The sequence below is a fragment of the Apus apus genome, chromosome 7 (genome assembly GCF_020740795.1).
Source record: "Apus apus isolate bApuApu2 chromosome 7, bApuApu2.pri.cur, whole genome shotgun sequence".
Taxonomy (NCBI): Eukaryota; Metazoa; Chordata; class Aves; order Apodiformes; family Apodidae; genus Apus; species Apus apus.
Genome location: NC_067288.1, coordinates 31,142,574 through 31,159,643, shown reverse-complemented (window position 1 = coordinate 31,159,643; position 17,070 = coordinate 31,142,574). Strand labels below are relative to the sequence as shown.

Below are 17,070 nucleotides of genomic sequence, written 5' to 3'. Positions count from 1 at the left end.
ACATAACAATTACTTGTGGATTTGAGGCTTTCCTCTCAGCACTGGGAGGTTTCATATTCCAGAACACTCGGTGGGTGCCCAGCAGCCAGGGGTGGTGGTCTCTGTTACAGCACAATCCAGTGGGTGTCACTGAGGGAGATGCAAGTGTCAGGAAATTCAGATGCACCCTGTGATGTCCTGGTTTACACGCAGGGAATGCTGAGAATCCACTCAGTTTCTGACAGCTGGTGCAAAGTGTTCACATCGTTGGCTAATCAATCAACATTTAAAGTAAACTGTAATGGTTTGTAAAGGTGAATCAATCCCAAACAGGAAAGGGAAAGTACAAGAGAGATGCTGGATTGCATCTAGAAATGCAGGAGCTGAGCTAAATTCTCACAGAGTCCTTGCATGTCTGCATGTAAATTTATGTACACGAACCCATCAACATCCCACTGAATTCAGAGGGTTTTGATAAGTTGTCAAGAAGAGATGGGGGGGGGAAGTAAGCTCATTAGTTGTTTAGCCCAGTGGTTGTTGAGGGCACATCTCTTAAATAGCACTGGAGAAGTTTCTGATAGGAAGGGGTGGTTATTAAACCACTCTGTTAGTTTGGGAATTGGTAGGGTTGCTGCTCTGAATAAGTTAGAAAAATTAAATAAACTGGGCTGTTGGAAGAGCATCTCACTTACATAAAGTACAAGTAACTGTTTCACTTGTGAAGACTTGTTGCTTTATTGGTAAAACTCTGTGTGTGTATATAAATAGATGAATATATTTGAATATTCTTGGTATCATTTTCTGAAGCAGAAAAAGGATCTTGGAAAACCTGTTCTCTTACCTGAAAAGTCTTTATCTCAACACCCTGGAGAGCAGTTTCACCAACAAAAGGCTATGTGAGGATGCCAAATGAAAATCTGATGAAAACTGGGAGAATAAAAGACTTTTTTGACATTTACAATTAATGCTGCAAAAATGTTAGCTTAATCAGACAATATGGTTAATCACAAAGGTGAAATTGGAAGTTGCCAGCCCTGAATGCTAGTGTAAAAGTTAATAAATTCAGCTCATAATTATTATGCACATGCTAGTTATAATAATTTACTACCCATACCAAATCTTTATAAGCATTGTAATTAAATATAAAATGCACATTAGAATTATAATGAGTAATTAGGGCAACATAACTAATATGCATGAAAGTCCCGAAGCTCATTAAAATGTTAGAAGAGGGAGCCTGTCCTAGCTGGAGGGCTTGGTGCTGGTGCCTGCCCCAGTGCCAGCCTGCTGCCCACTTGGTTTGAATCTAGACTAGATCTTAGGAAGAATTTTTCTGTGCTGTGAGGGTGGGGAGACCCTGGCCCAGGTTGCCCAGGGAAGCTGTGGCTGCCCCATCCCTGGCAGTGTTGAAGGGCAGGTTGGATGGGGCTTGGAGCAGCCTGGGCTGGTGGGAGGTGTCCCTGCCCATGCAGGGGGTGGGATTGGATGAGGTTTAAGATCCCTCCACACACAAACCATTCTGACTCCCAAGAAATGAGACCAAACCCTGCAGCAAGGAGCCCTGGCACCTTGCAAGGTATCTGGTCCCCCCTGCTCAGTGCTCCTCCTGTCATGTCCCTCTGGCAGGGATACATAAATGTGTTCAGTGGGGATGGTCAATAGGTACTTTGGATCAAGAGCAGCTTCACCTCCTGAGTTGCTTCATGCAGGGACAGAGACAAAAGGGCTTTAGTAAAACCCGTTAAGCTGAGTCTCTGAGCACCCACTGGAAAGAGCCTTTCCCAGCAAAGCACTTACACAGGTTTCAGAAATTGATATTAAGTAAGTTCCAGTAATTTATTTTCAAGTCAGAAATGAAGCATTTATTTTAAGTGCTGTGCTCCACAGGGATGCACTGTGGGAGAGGATTGAACAAGGATCCACCGCAGGGAGAGTAAACCTACAAATATGAGTCAGAAAAGCCCAGTACTGCTGACAGAGATATGTAATCATATTTTTTCTCTGTTATTTTATGTAACTGTTATTTAGGATATATAAAAATGACAGATACGTTGAAAATTGTTAGTCTTACACCAGGTTTTCTTGTTAGCATCACTGTTATATTTTACTGCAGCATCTTCTGTCAGACCATGAGCTCTTCTATCAGATCTCCCTGGTGGGAGCTCCCTGCCCCTCCTCTGGCAGGCGCTGCCAGGGACAGGGTTTCACTCTCTGCTGATGCTCTGTGCCTCGGAGACCAGCTGTTATTTTCTTGCTCACTTCTGTGGTGGTTGTAACTATTACACAACAGGGGCTCAGCACTCCCCCCACAGCACGTCCGTGCACTGCCACGCCGCTGGAATCTCTTCCTGTGGAACCTGGGGAGGGGAGAGGCTGGTGGTGGAGGAGGCTTTGCTGGAGCCCTGCCTTCCCCTCAGCCTCCAGCCCTTGTGTCTTGAACCTTAAACCAAAATTCTTCTTGCGGTTTTTTTCCAGCTGTAACTACTTTGCTTAAAATTTATTAAAGCTTCTCTCTCATTTTACCTTTTTTAATGTTCATCAGGCCTTTAAGCTTGTGTCCATCTGTATTTATCCCTTGCTTTTACTGCCCACTCAGGACTTCTGCATCTCTGATCCATCAGCTGCACAGAGCAGGGCTGCATCGCTAATGGCAGGGAACGATTTTCTGTAACAGCCTAAGTCATCATTATTACACTCCTGAATGAAAACATTTTCCTCAATGGCCAATATTTATCTGTGCTATCGATCCCCTGGCAGCAGCCACCTGCTGCTGGGGCAGGTGACACCTGGGAGGTCCCTGCTGCACCACGGCTCCTCATGGCCTGGCAGGGAGCCTGTCATGGCTCTGGGAGGGCACCTGCTGGCTATTGGGATTGAGCAGGCTTTTATCCTAGAGTCATGGACTGGTTTGGGTTGGGGGGACCTTAAAGCTCATGCAGTCCCACCCCCTGCATGGGCAGGGACACCTCCCAGCAGCCCAGGCTGCTCCAAGCCCCATCCAACCTGCCCTTCAACACTGCCAGGGATGGGGCAGCCACAGCTTCCCTGGGCAGCCTGGGCCAGGCTCTCCCCACCCTCACAGCCCAGAATTTCTCCCTCACATCTCATCTCCATCTCTCTCTTCCAGCTGGAAACCCTTCCTCCTCATGCCATCCCTCCCTGCCCTTGTCCCAAGCCCCTCCCCAGCTTTCCTGGAGCCCCTTCAGGCACTGGAAGCTGCTCTCAGGTCTCCCTGGAGCCTTCTCTTCTCCAGGCTGAGCTGAGCTGACCCCAACTCTCTCAGCCTGTCTTCATCCCCCCCAGTAGTGTAAGAGGGTCAGAGCCCCTGGTCCCTGCGTGGGAGAGGAGCAAGCTGGAAGCCCCCAGGGCTGTTCCTAACACCCCGTGACAGGGTGTCAGCAGCAGGTTGGCAATTTTCTTGGCAAAACAAAAGGAAGCAAAGGAAGCTGTAAGGAGCTGCAGGAGGCTCTAGTGAGATGGAGCTGGTCAGTGCTGTGGAATGTCCCATCACAGGGGGAGGAACCATCACCCCACCTGTTTCAAGAATTTTCCAAATTCTTGGGGTTCTACCTGGGAGTAAAAATCATGTCATTTTCTGTATGTTTATTCTAACCCCTCCCAAACACCTGCTCACCAGCCCTGGCTGGAGGGGGATGTTGTTACCCTCCACCCTCCCTCCTCCTGGGGGCTCTGGCTGATCTTACACGTCCCAGCTGTGCTGGGCAGCTTGGGTTTTGGGGAGGTTCTTCACCAAACAAACAGCCTGTGTTGGGGAACTGTTGGCAGAATTGGATTGAAGCTTGGGAGCACTTGTTAACATAATACATGAGCCGGGTGACATGTGTTCAGATCAATATACTATTATTTCTGATTGCTATAAAATATTTAAAATAGCTGACAAGCCCTGTAGCTCCAGCAGCACAGGAATGCTGCCTGGCTGACAGCAATGAGATCAACTCAAAATGTCGTCTTAAAAACAACTCTTTGCAGGCTACATGAAAAAAAACACAAACATTTTAAAAATATTTGAAATATTGGAGACGCAAACGTCTCTTCGTGTTTTTCTCCTCCCTTTCCAAAGCAAAGCTTGGCAGGCAGCAGTGGGTATTTCAGTGTGTAATTGCATCTGGAGTTGCTCAGTCTTCCACACCAATGGGAGCAGGAGGGGCTGAGGGGTTTTTGGCTCAGCACGTTCCTCATCAGAGCACCAGGAATGAGCCTCCGTTGTTCCTCGTGGTGCTAAAAACAAGCAAATAACCCCACCATGACAAATCCAAGGGAACAGTGACTCTGAGCTCTCCTTGGTTTGGGTCTTCAGGCTGGTGTGAGCCAGGGATTTCCTACAGCACAATATTGATTTTATTCTTAACAAGCAGAGGATGAAAGGGAGATCTAAGAGAACTTTCAGAAGTTTTCCGGTCTTTTCCATACAAAACACTGGAAAGTATTTTCCATGTCTTCATGGGACAGCAAAGCCTGGAACTCTGATTTGTGGCAAGGATCAAGCTGGCAGCCCCCTCCCAGCTTCACTGGGAACGTGGTGCCTGGGGCATCTGCCTGAAAAGGCATCATGTTCTTCTGCATTTCCACGATTATTATTGTTATTATTATTATCCACGAGCTTTGCTGTGCCCCGAGTAGCCACTGCTGCTGGAGCAGAGGCAAAAGGCAACCAGTTCACAACCTTTCATGTGATTGGTTTAAAGTTTTAAAAATAGCTTTATTTTTAGATTATTAATTTTAATAGTAGTTTAAATATTTATTTTAATTATTCTTCATTTAAAAATAACATTTAAAGTTATTTTTTAAGAGTCTTGGCTGCACAGACTGCTTTGTTTCCCAGGAAGGAGTGAGCTTTCTTGGTTCCTGGTATTTTTAAAGAGGAACAAAAAAATGTGCCTCCCCCCCTGCGCAGATGGTGGAGAATTCATGCTAATTGGTTCCACCTTTATGAGCCACCTGAAATGTCAATGTTACCTGTTGAAAGTCAATGGCTTTCTGGCTTGGTTTGGTGTAACCCCTGGGAAGAGGGAGCTGCAGGCAGAGGGTGTGTTGGCCAGTGGTGGGAAGTGGCTGCCTGGTGGGTGAGGAGGCAGCAGGTCTGTGTATAATCCACTCAAAACATTCTCCTGAGGTTTTGTCAAAGATGGAGATTTGTGGGGAGTGCCCATGTGCCCTGGCCCCAGGGCTCAGGGGAATGGGGTTGTCCCCACCAGGGCATCTTCCCTGGCACCCTTCCTCTCTCAAACCTTTCTGTAGTATTTTCCCTTCCAGGTGGAGCTGGAGTGACTCTGGTTCTACAGACCTTGTGGTGACTGGGGCAAAATTCTCTTGCTTCACTTTTAAAAGTCTGGACTAGAGAAAATTCAGAGCACAGGCTCAGCGAGGGGTGGTTGCACCTTGGGAGGAGGGTAGCTTTTGGGATGGAGGTGTGTTTTGGTATTATAATAAGATGATAATGAGCCAAGTTCACCTGAAGGACAGTATTTGGTCAAAAGGCAACAGATGGTTGGCCCTGGGTGCCAGACATGCAGCTGATTTGTTTCACAGGACCTTTGAATCCCATTGTTGCCACAGAGCATGGTCATGGGGTCTCCACTCAGCTCCACCCTCCGTGCCTTTTCTCTTGGAGTCAGGACACCCGGTTCCCCTGGTGTTGCCACCATCTGGGCTTGCCTGAGGAGCTGCCATGGTGCAAGCTAGTTGCACAGGAGCTGCTTCAATGCTCTGCCTTTCCTTATAACATGAACATCAGTTTCGTTCCTAGGTCACCTCCAGCAATTATGCCACAGGGCTGGGACAGCTGGATCCCTGCAGATGTCCTGCACATCTGGGAGTGCATCCATGGGTGGGGATGGGGAGGGCTGGGGCTGAGAGGTGACCATGGAGAACCCATCTCTTGCTCTGATTGTTCGTCTGATGTGTCCTTAGTCAGGCTGGTTCCCATGGAAAATGATGGTCCCTTGGCATGGAGCACGGAGCAAGGGGTGGGATGGTGAGGGAGGCAGACAGGAGCTATTTTACTTGTACATAAACACCTTAAAGCAACATCTGGTAAAACTGCTTAGGATGAAACAAACAGATTTTTATTTACAAGTTCTGCGGTTTGGTTTTTATAGCGTTTTTTATGATGCACATATTTTCTGTTTCTAAACGTTAACTTGTAGAAGGAATTCCAAGGAGAAGACGGTGGTTGTTCAGCCTTCCCTTTGATAATCTCTTCCCAGAGGAATCTGTTGAGGTTTCTTTTCAGCTGGCAGTTGCCTCGGGCTGGCAAGTGGAAAAACTGACGATGGATTTTTATCCATATTTGTATCTATAGTTTTAAGCTTAAAATGTTGATTGCTAACTATAATGTGGACTGTTTACAAAGACAATATGAATCCAGTGAAACAGCTCTATATCCAGTGCAGTACTGGCAAAGTCCTGGTGTTAAGGGGTATTTATGGGTGGCTGGTAACCATGAAGGTAAGTTCGCTCTTTCAATGTGCAAAACAAGATCTCAAAGGCCACCTCAGCCTGTGGCTTCGTGGGGCGCTGGCAGAAGACACGGTGCAGAAGATCCGTGGTGGTGCTGGCCAGGTCCCCTTTGTGCTGGAGCTTGCACCCTGGGTGCTGCCATCCCCCTCCTCACCTGGGGGATCTCCTGGGGGAGACTGTGGCATCTCAGGCCCCAGGGTTGGGCCTTCCTGTGCTTTTTACTGGTTTCCAGGTTTCAAATAGGTCACTAACACCACGAGTTATGCTTTATGTTGAGTCGCTGAGCTGGAAATGCAGCTTTCTTCAGTATGGGATTGATGCTGCTTCATGTCTCAGTGAGGTTTTTCCACCAGGCACACAGGACAGACATGTCAGAGCCTGCCTGTGGGGTAGCTTTTGCACTGCTGGATGACAAGGTGGCTGAATGTGAATGAAGCTGGAAGCGGCGCTCCAGGCTGAGCGTCCCACGGAGCGCGCTGAAGGGAAGCGGCGATGAACAGGCTGCCTGTCCAGATGCAAATATCCATTACTCTACAATTCTTTTTTTTCAGTTGCCCCCACAATTCAGGAACTTAAGTCCAGCGGTGTGGTGCTTGGAGGGAACGGACTGATACGGTGCGAAGGTGCAGGAGTTCCTGCCCCGGTCTTTGAGTGGTACAAAGGAGAGAGGAAGTAAGTATAGAATCATGGAATCATTTTGGTTGGAAAAGACCCTTAAGATCATCCAGTCCAACCATTAACCCAACTCTACCGAGTCTGGTGCTCAACCATGTCCCTTAAAGTAGCCAGTGCTCGCTGGGGATCAGTGGGAGAAGGACCTGGAAGCCCAGCAGCCCCCCAGGAATTGAAGCCAGGCTTTACCCCACGGCTGCTGGGGTGTGGGTGACCCACAGCCCTCAGCGTGGCCCTTGGGGGAGTTCCTCAGCTTCCTCGTGGTCACAGGTTCTATGCTGAAATACAAGGTGTAATCAGGCTGGGCTGAGAGAGTGAGCATGCCAGTAATGAGCCTGAGGTTTAGTAATTACAGCCTTTTAAGTATAATAGCCAGAAAGGCTCTAGCAAGCCTACTAAAAGGATTTTTTATCTTTTTTTTTTTTTTTATTAATCTTCATAGGTTTCCTGCTGAGGGTTTTGGGGGTGAGAAGGTTGGTTTGTGACTTTCAACCAAACCTGAATGTGTGGGAATTCTCACCCAGTTGTGGTGTCAGTGGTCTGGACCACAGGTGTACAGTCCCCAGCAGGGCTGCTGCACCCCAGAGGGGCTCAGCCCCAGACTCCTCCTGTGTGTTGGGGTGGTTTGCAGTCAGCTGCACTCTCAGGCCATTGGTGCCATGTAGTGATACAGGCACCTCCACAGAGTCCTCTCCATTTTAAAAAGCAGCTCATTGAACAGGTAGATTTGTTGGTTTGTTGTTTTTTTCTTGATGGGAAATTTTGTTTTACAGCTCTTAGCTTACCTAGGAGCTTGGTGCTGAGAAGTTTACATATTAGTGCAGAAGCAAGTGGGTGTTTTCCCTTCTCCCTGCCCACGTGCACCTTCGGGCTCCTGGAATTTCCTGGCTTCTGAGTGCTGAGTTTCTCAGCTTGAACATCCCATTAAACCTGGGAGCTGACAGGAGAATATTAATGACCATTTTTCACAGAAAGCCATCTGTCAGCTCGTTCCTCCTTGGCCAGCTGCTCCCCTTTAGGAGCATTAGCTGCTCATCTTCCTCCCTGAGTTTTCAGAGCGGCTGTAACTATTGCACTCTGCCCATACCCTGAAGCATTCCTGAAACAACCTCATCCATCTTTACTCCATATAACAGTAAATGGGTTTATTCTGTTGGCAAAATCCATCTGCATCCTGTTTCCAAAGATGCATGTGATGTTGTACACATGTCTGGGGGGAGTTGCAGCAGAAACATGTTTTACCTGGGAAGTACTGGGGGGCAGGTTTTAGCATTCTGCCTTCTATCAGCCATTTCCAGCAGGATAATCACTTTTCTATTCATAACATCGACCAATTCCTTTCTTCATGAGTGTGTTCAGGGCCGCAGCAGCAGCAGGAAATACTAAGTGGAGCATTTCAGGACACCAAAGTTGTGCCTTCAGTGCTCTGGTTCAGTTGGCAGCCCCTGCAGCTTGCTATCATCAGCTAGGATGGGCTGTCCCATTCTGGTACTGCTGAAATATTGTGTTAAACCTAATGGCCCCTCCCTTTTTGTCAAGCTGTAGTTGGCAGGTATGTGGGACACACGACTGCAAAGGTGCTGGAAGTCTCTGAACCTCCACCACTTGCAGGAAAGAGGAACATGCATGCACCTTGGTTTTGCCCCCAGTGTCTTCATTCCCTCTGGCTGCTGGAAACCCAGCACAGAGTGAGCCTTGGACACTCAGTCGTCGTTTTAGTGCAGAACTGTGAGCAGTCAGCTCCCACAGGTGGCTCAGAGGGCATGCACATTATCCTGCAGATAATCTGCAGGTATGCTGTGCTGCAAGGCTGCATTTCTGTACGGGCTGTGCACAGCCTGCTGTATTTTCTGCTAATGGAATAGAGAGAATCCTATTTTCATCAGTTAGTGTTGGATTGGAACTTTTTTTTTTAATGAAGCTGGATGAATCACTGAATAAATGAACAGTGGGAGTTAGATTGGAAGCCCCAAGGATATGTTCAGTGTCTGAAACAAGCCCTTTGGGTCTGTAAACTGCATTGTTACTACTTTTATGAATGTAAATCCCAACCCACAGTTTCCTGACTCCAGGGACCAGCTCATCGCAAAATAGCCCTTAAAACTAAACATGAAAGCAGGCCCAGACTGCACCCAGCTAAGACTCCTGGTCTTCAAGACAATTGCAGGATTCATTCTCCCTAATGACCAAACTCCCGAGAGCTGCTGCTGCTGGGGAACCTTTCTGTGGGTGCTGCCACACAAACCTGCTTTGCAGTGTTGGTCCCTGGCCAAGGGCACAGCGAGGAGCCCAGAGCCCCCATCCCTGTGGGGCTGCAGGGTTCTGGGGCAGGGACTGGCAGGCTGAGCCCCCAAAATCCCTTTGTGGCTGAGGGGGGGAGCAGCAGAGCATCCCAGACAGGCTTCAGGGCATTTAGCAGCTTGTCTGCCCAAGCAGTGGCTTGTGCCCCTGGGGAGCTGTCAGGGGGCTGCAGAGAGCCCAGGGTGAGCTGGGAGGGGACTGGGAATTTTTGAGTTAAGTTAGTAAAAGCATCTTAAAATTACAAAAGTGCATAGCTTCCTGAAACTGTTGGGGGGCTCCCTGCAGAGAGGAGGATGGCTTCGCTGTGCTGAGTCCCCGTTGCCAAAACTCCCAACAGCTCAAGTGTGTGGTGGTGTTGGTTGTGCAGAAATCAGACCCCAGCCGTTGAGCAGCCACGGGCGTGAAGCCCAGAAGTCACTTATTTAAAAACATTCATTCCCTCAGCCTTGACAAGGCAAACAAGACTTACATTTGAAACAACAAAGCCCGTGATAATGGCTTAATACGTTACAATGAGAGGAAGGTGTTCCACCTGGCAGCACAGGGAGGAGCCCCTCGGGGCTGGCGCTGATGCCAGATCCGCTTTGGCTGTGCAGGCACAACCTCCTGGATAAAAACGAGATCTCTCTGCCCAGTACAGGCAGTGGTACATAGCAGTGAGGTGAGGAGATGTGCAGAATGGCTGCACACAGCTTGGAATGCTGTCCCAGCCGGAGGGGGGACCCAGTGACACCCAGAGAGATGAGGAAGGCTGGGCTGGCTCTGTGAGCTGGGCAAAGCCACCCCTGGTGGTGCTGGTTCACCTGCAAGTATCTGGTTCTTACAGCTGCACATAGCATAAACTCTGCAGTTCTGAGGGTTTCCGAGTGGTGCCTGCTCCTCGGGCTGTTAATAACGTGGGTCATTCCTATGCACATCTCTCCTGTTCCATTTAAACCACCTGCAGCTCTGGCCCCAGTGTCAGCCCCTTCCCAGCAGAGACACAGAGGGAAGGTGATGTTGTCTTTGCTGCTGCTGGGCTGTCAGGGACGTGGAGGTGGCAGAAATCCCAAAACCTGGACAAAAACAAAATCAGTTAAACCTTGCAGAGATAAAACAGAGATGCTGTATTCCTAAAGTGCAGTTATGGGTCAAAAGGATGGAGGTGGCTTGGGAACAGCTGGTAGGAATAAGGTGGAAGTGGAGCTACTGCTCCAGTAGCCTGAGGTCCCCTGGGAGAGGGAACAGGGTTTCAGATCCCAAAAGGCAGCAGGAGGGGAGGGTGGCCATGGCTCATGCCTTCCTGCTGGTGAAGGGGCATCCTGAGGAGAGCCCTGGCTTGGGGCTGGAGCAGGGAGCACAGCTGCCACCCCATCACCCAGCTCACCCTGGTGCCCCACCGCCAGCCACCACACACTGGCACGGGAACATCACAGCAGGGTGGGCTGGGGAGGGGAAGGGGCTCCTGGGATTCTCTGCAGGGAGGAGGAGGAACAGACAGGGGCAGTTTTAGAAGAAGGTCCATGTGCAGCAGCAAAGGCTGCAGGACAAACCACTGCTCATCACAAGTCCAGATTCAAGAGGAATTGTCAAACTGTGGTGCTCATCCCAGCCAGGCATTTCAATCCCTGTTCTTAATCTTTCTCACAAGGCCATGTGTGTGCATGGGAGGCACCGTGTCCTCTCCCCCGGCCCTTACAGCAACACAAACTGCACAGGGAGGAGAAACCCAGTATGTGCAGCAGCAGGTTGTGATTAGATGGGAACAGAGACACTGGAACCACGAGAAGTATTCAGCCCCCAGTGTGCGGGAGTGTGACTAATGATAGACTTGGAATGTTAAATGGATGCTGAAAGATTGCATTCATCCCCAGGATAGATGATTACATCTTTCAATATATCCAACAAAAATCATATATTTAATCCAGAACTCTGCCCTTTAAGGGAAATGCAAGGAATTGGGAGTGATCAGCCAGTATTTTAATAACACGGTTACTATCAGGCTGTTTGATCAGCCGTGGTTTGCCCACGTTTAGCTGGGGCAGCTTCCCCAGCACAGCAGTGATGTTTCTGCCGTGCTCTTGGAAGCAGCAGCAGCTGCAGCCCTGCACAGGTCCTGTGGAATTTGGGGTGGGAAGCTCAGAGCCAGGCTCAGCTCTGCCCTGCACTTCATTCCCTGGTTTCTGTCCAGGTTGCTGCCTGGGACGCAGTGCTGCTGCAGAGCTGCTTTCCTAATGGCAGCTCTAATGTGTAGCTCCAGAGGCTCTAAAATAAGCTGTGGTCACAATCCTGCACACTGGCATTTCTGGCTCCCTAGTCCTGACCTCCCACCATCTCCAGGGATTCAGGACACTAGCCACCCCACAGCCTGGAAAAACACACTGACAGATGAGTGCTTTTCTGCCCCAGACAGGGTATGCACGTTTGTAGTTGGGTTTGCCCACCTGAGCTGTCCCCGAGGGAGCTGGTGTCCTCTCCCACCCAGGCAGGGCTGTGGAGCTGGAGGACACGGAGGCAGAGCCTGTTCCCACCAGGCCCCCAGTGCTGCCCAGGGCCTCTCCCAGCTGCTGCTCCCAGAGTTTTGCCTGGCAGGCACCCCGGGCAGCTGCAAACAGCTGAGTGTGCTGCCTGCTGTGTCTGCAACTAAACAAAACAACACCAAAAAAAAGAGAAAAGAAAGGAAATTCTTGCTTGGGGTAGATGAGTTACAGAAATTTTCTTTTTGCTTTCTAGACTGATCAATGGTCAACAAGGAATTACTATTAAAAATTATAGCACAAGATCACTTCTTACTGTTACCAATGTGACAGAAGAGCATTTTGGCAACTATACATGTGTCGCTGCCAACAAGCTAGGGACGACCAATGCCAGCCTGCCTCTCAACCGTAAGTAGCCTGGACATGTGGCAAATGTTCCTGGTTGTTTGTTTCCACATACATGGATTCAAAAGCCAAGAAAAAATGAAAGTAGTTCTCTTTTTCCCCCCCCTGGTTTCTTCACAAGGCAGATAAATACCACTGCGCCCCTTAGCACTGGGCAATAATGTTGGTTGTTCTGTGCTGCGGAGGGTTTCTGGTCTGAAAGTGATGATGCTTTTTGAGGGGGGATCAGTGAGTTCTGAATCTACAAAAAAGCCCCACAACTGGAGCTGCTGTGGTGGTGCAGAGGCAGCAGGTAGCTCAGCGTGTGGGTCCTCTGGACACAGCGGTCGCGGGGGACTTGAGGTCTAATCTGTTGGCAAAGACAGTGAGGGTGGTCATAGGCAAAGCAAAGCATTCTGATTTTTAGCACGAACGTTGCCTAAAATGGTTCTCAGATGTCCTGCCTGCAAGATATTTTTATCTGTGAGTGTGTAGTATTTCACGTTTGTTGAATATCTGACCATCTGTCAGTGGCATCCAGAGATGTTTGCAGTTGAACTTTGATGCTAATCTGTTCAAATAGTGATAAAGCTGAAAGACCAAGCTTAGAATATATCCTAAACACTTTTCTCTACAAAAAGATATTCCTCATGGGGTGGAAATGCAGATTTTCAGTTGCTTAAGTCCTAGTGTTATTGGCTTCTAGACATGAAACTTCCTTCTGAGTGTCCTTCCTACGTGATACGTGTTATCAGGATATTCTAAATTACTGCAGAAGAGACGTAAGAAGCAGAAAATTGCATGAAGCCTTTGCTGCCATTTTACTTAGTATTTGAGAAACCATTAACAAAGTGGAAACAACGTTACACTGACTTTAGACAGCAAATACAAGAAGTGAAAACAAAGGAATATTATTCCATAAGCAGGTAGCATTTGGGGTATTTGTGATTCAGCAAAGGTAAACTGAAGGTTTGGTTTCGTTTTGAACAGAGAGGGCTGAATCCATCCCCTAGTTGCTGCCAGGGTTTTATCAGTTTTCAGTTGCTGAGGTACTATGTAGCTACCCTTTAGTAGCACCTGGAGATGCAGAGGTTAAAAATATTCTATAAGTACTAAGCATATTAGTGTAAATTATAAAAACAGGTGTTCCCCATCATGAAAGAGATGGGATGTGTGAAGCAGAGTGTGAGAGAAAATTGTGCAATCTGGGTCTGATCCTGACCTTATGGAATGGAGTATGGGGGGGGGTTAGCTCAGAGGTTGGTCTGAAACACCAAGATGAAATGACTCATTTTACAGGATGATTTTTTAAAATATACTCAAAACAAGGAGAGGTCTCTGAAAGGTGGTGATCCAGGTTTCAGTTGGGAACAAAGATCATTTGATCTAGTTTTTTCCTTGCTCATAGTTTGCATGAATGGGATCTAGAAAGAGCATCAACTTAAAAAAAAAAAAAAAGGTATAAAAAATAATCACAGTGTTGCAACTTATTAAGCAGGGACTCCTTAATCCTTCAGAGAGAATCTCCTCCTGTGAAACCCTCCTCACATTTGATTTTGTTGGCAAGGAGAGCAGAACATACGTGCTGGTTCAGGTGCCTGTGGGGGAAGTGTGAGCACTTACTGGTTGGTTGAACATTTGATAATCAAATAGAGGGTTAAGTACAACTTTACCATCGTGTTGTTGACAAATGCTGAGACTTAGACATTGGTGTCTTATTCGGGAGTGCATTTTAAACCCCTGATGGCATTGGGGCAGTGCCATGTGAGGCGTGGGGTGGCTGGAACAGCACCAGCAGTGCAGCCCCGGGTCCTGTAAAAGGTTTAAAGCAGGGTTAGGAAATGTGTCTTTTCTTTCTTTGCACATCCCTGTGTAATACACAACAGGCTTCATAGCTGTGCACAGCTGGGAACCTTTCCTGGACACAGAGCTCATCATATTCTGTGTTGGTGGTGTCTGTAGTCTGATACTCCAGGACACCAGAAAAAGAATTGTTTCTTCTGTTATCAAAAGGGCTCTGGCTTTCAGTGATCCATAAATGCCCCTGTGAGCTAACAGACAGTCATGAAGCAGGTAAAGGGATGTCAGGACAAGGCATCAGCTGCTTTGGTGTGGCTGCAGCTTGGCCTGAGCAAAGGAGAGGGTGCATGGATGGAGCTGCACCTGAGGCTGCCCCTGGAGTGGATGGGGCAGGAGGAGAACTTCTCTGGGGACAGCTGCTCCCCCATGGCCAGCAGAAGCTTACCCAGAGCCCCTTCTCTCCCAGGGACAGATGGTCAGGTCAGTTTGCAGAACACCCTCATGTCTGGGGAGCTATGAGCTGCCCAGATCCCACAAACATAACCAAATGTATTGTGCCCCCAACTGAAGACTTGTTGGCCATGTCCAAGATCCAGCTGTTAATAATCAATTCAGCAGCTGTAAAACAGAAAGCCTGAGCCTTGCAGCAAAAATACAGAGAGGCAGTGGTTGCAATAAATTAATAATGAATGGCAAATTGCTAATGAGTCATGGCTAAGTCCTCTGTGCCATCCACATGCCTTGCTTTTGTGGGTGAGCCTGTGAAGGACGAGATCCTCCTCGAGCATGAGGAGTGCTTGTTGGACAGTCCCATCCTGCCATCTATGGGCCCAGCTGCTCAGACGCTGAGCACAGCCCACCTGGCTTGTCCTGGTACTTAAGAAGAATGTGGTGCTTTCCTGGAAACAAAGCATGGATTTGCTGATTCATGAGATGCAGGGGCTGAGGTGTGAGAGTGTGCCCAGGGCTAGAGCTTCCACCTACAGTGGGACGGAGCCAGCAGGGAATGGAAAAGCCCTTTTCTAATTAAGGAGATTTTGCTTTTTAAATTAGTGCAATCGTAATTCAAGACAAAAAGCATTTTCCTACAACAAAATCTGCCAGGCCATGGTGAGGGGAGGGAGTTGTCATTAACCATTGGCACCAAAGTGGGTTCATTCAAGAGGTTTTCTCAAGCAGCCAAAACCAAGATGGTCTCTAGTGCTGCTAAAGCAGCAACGTCCTTGTGGGGATGTTCTCTGTCCTTGTTCTCTCTGGCCAGGAGCTGTGGTTGGTAGTGGATTTGTTACTTTCTCTTATCAAAGCTGAGCCGTGGCAGAAGGTTTTTGCTGCCTTTCATCAATGAGGATGAAGGTGGAGCCATTGCTCAGCCCCTGCTCCCTGCAGCAGGACGTGGGGTGAGATGTGGCCACCACAAGGGCTTGAGGAGCTGCTGGAGATCCTGGGCCAGGCACAGGGCTCAGCTCTGCCCTGTGGCTCTGAGGTCCAGGCTGTGCCAGGCAGATCCTAGGGTGCACGTACCCTGGGGGGCCAGGGGCACAAGGCCAGCCCCCCAGCATGCAAGGCTGTCCTCACCTCTGCTCTGTTGGTGCACTTGGTAAATCAGGGCAGGAGACTGAGGGGTTGTGGAAATGCTGCATTTGTCATCAGCACCTGGGTTGAGTTACACATCTGTAGAAACTGAAAACCCACTGAAGGGACTGTTTGTGGAGGCTTTATGCCCTCTGCTACGTGTGTGATCTCTGGGTGTCCCTGAAGAGGTGTCACCCACAGAAGTCTGGGCTGGTGTGTGCCACCCCCTCACAGAGGCTGGAAATAATCATCAGGTCTCCAGGGTTTGCGTGTGTGTTTGTTCTCCAGCAAAGGTATTATTTTTATTTTCTAAAAAGCACCTCTTATACATTCCCTGGTATTTTTAGGAATGCTCTAAATAACCTGTCTAGTAAGTGGAACCTTTCCTGCCATATAGAGGAAGCATCCCTGTCCCTTCCTAGCAGCTGTCAAAGAAATTGTTCCTTTTTGTGGCTGGTGATGGGATCCACAGGTGTGAGTGTCGTGCAGGTTTGTGCAGAAGTCTCAGATATATTGTCAGCAATTATGCAAAACCATAAATAATCACAAAGAGATGCAGAAAAGGTCAGCAGTGACATTTGGAAAGAGAAGGAGCATGGCAAGGTGTGTGAGGGCTGTGGTAGTATTTTCTGTGCTAATTTAATTGCTGCAGCTAAACAGAACTACTTTATTGAATAAGCATCCAACTGTGAACTTATGGTTAGTGCAACATGCTTATAATCTTGTCTCCAACATTCCTACATGCCAGGAAGCACCAGACCGTGCCCTCGATTTGTGTGTGTTGATTGCTTTGTGTCCTGGGTCCTACCTAAAGATTCCCAATTAAGCTGCTACATTCTATATTTTTAATACATTGGGTTTCATGTCTGAAATGAAAAAAAAAAAAAAAAAGAAAAAAATTCATTCATATTCTTCCAAAAATTTAAATGAACTCATTGTAAATTGCACATAACTGAACAATATGTGTGTTCCTCAGTGGCACTATGTGCAGGTGGTGCAGTGTTGGCTACATCTGCTGGGACATCAAAGCCCCAGAGGTGCTGAAGGTGTCTGCACGGGGGTGCAATGGCCTTGCTGGGACATTCTCTCTACGTATGGGGACAGGCAGCCACTTTCCATGGTCGTTTCCTGCTGTGCCAAGTCACAAAATTCAAAGGAAACCTAGGGCTGAAGGAGACCAGAGGTGGAGGGCAGGCTCCTGATGCCAGTCGTTGCTCCTGGCAGCTGCTGGGCCTGGTCCCCTCAGTCCCTGGTGACCTGCCATGGTCAGGGTGTAGCCTTGGTCCCTTCCTGCAGCAGCACCTTCCTTTGTGTTCAACCCAACATTTCCTCCCTGCAGCTGCAGCCTCTTTCCACCTACCAGTCACCAGGGGCTGAAGAGAGAGCAGGGCTTGTCAGGAGCAAGAAGAAACAAGATGTGGGCAGC

General features: G+C 48.4%; 1 protein-coding gene across 2 annotated transcripts in view; it reads left to right on the top strand.

The window, feature by feature from the left end:
- Positions 1-17,070, top strand: part of NEGR1 (neuronal growth regulator 1) — a 226,831-nt gene that overhangs the window by 163,938 nt on the left and 45,823 nt on the right. For both annotated transcript variants that reach the window (XM_051625735.1, XM_051625737.1), the window contains exons 5-6: positions 7,011-7,131; positions 12,145-12,296. In XM_051625735.1, the coding sequence (XP_051481695.1) occupies positions 7,011-7,131; positions 12,145-12,296 (273 nt within the window). The remainder of the gene's footprint in view (positions 1-7,010; positions 7,132-12,144; positions 12,297-17,070) is intronic.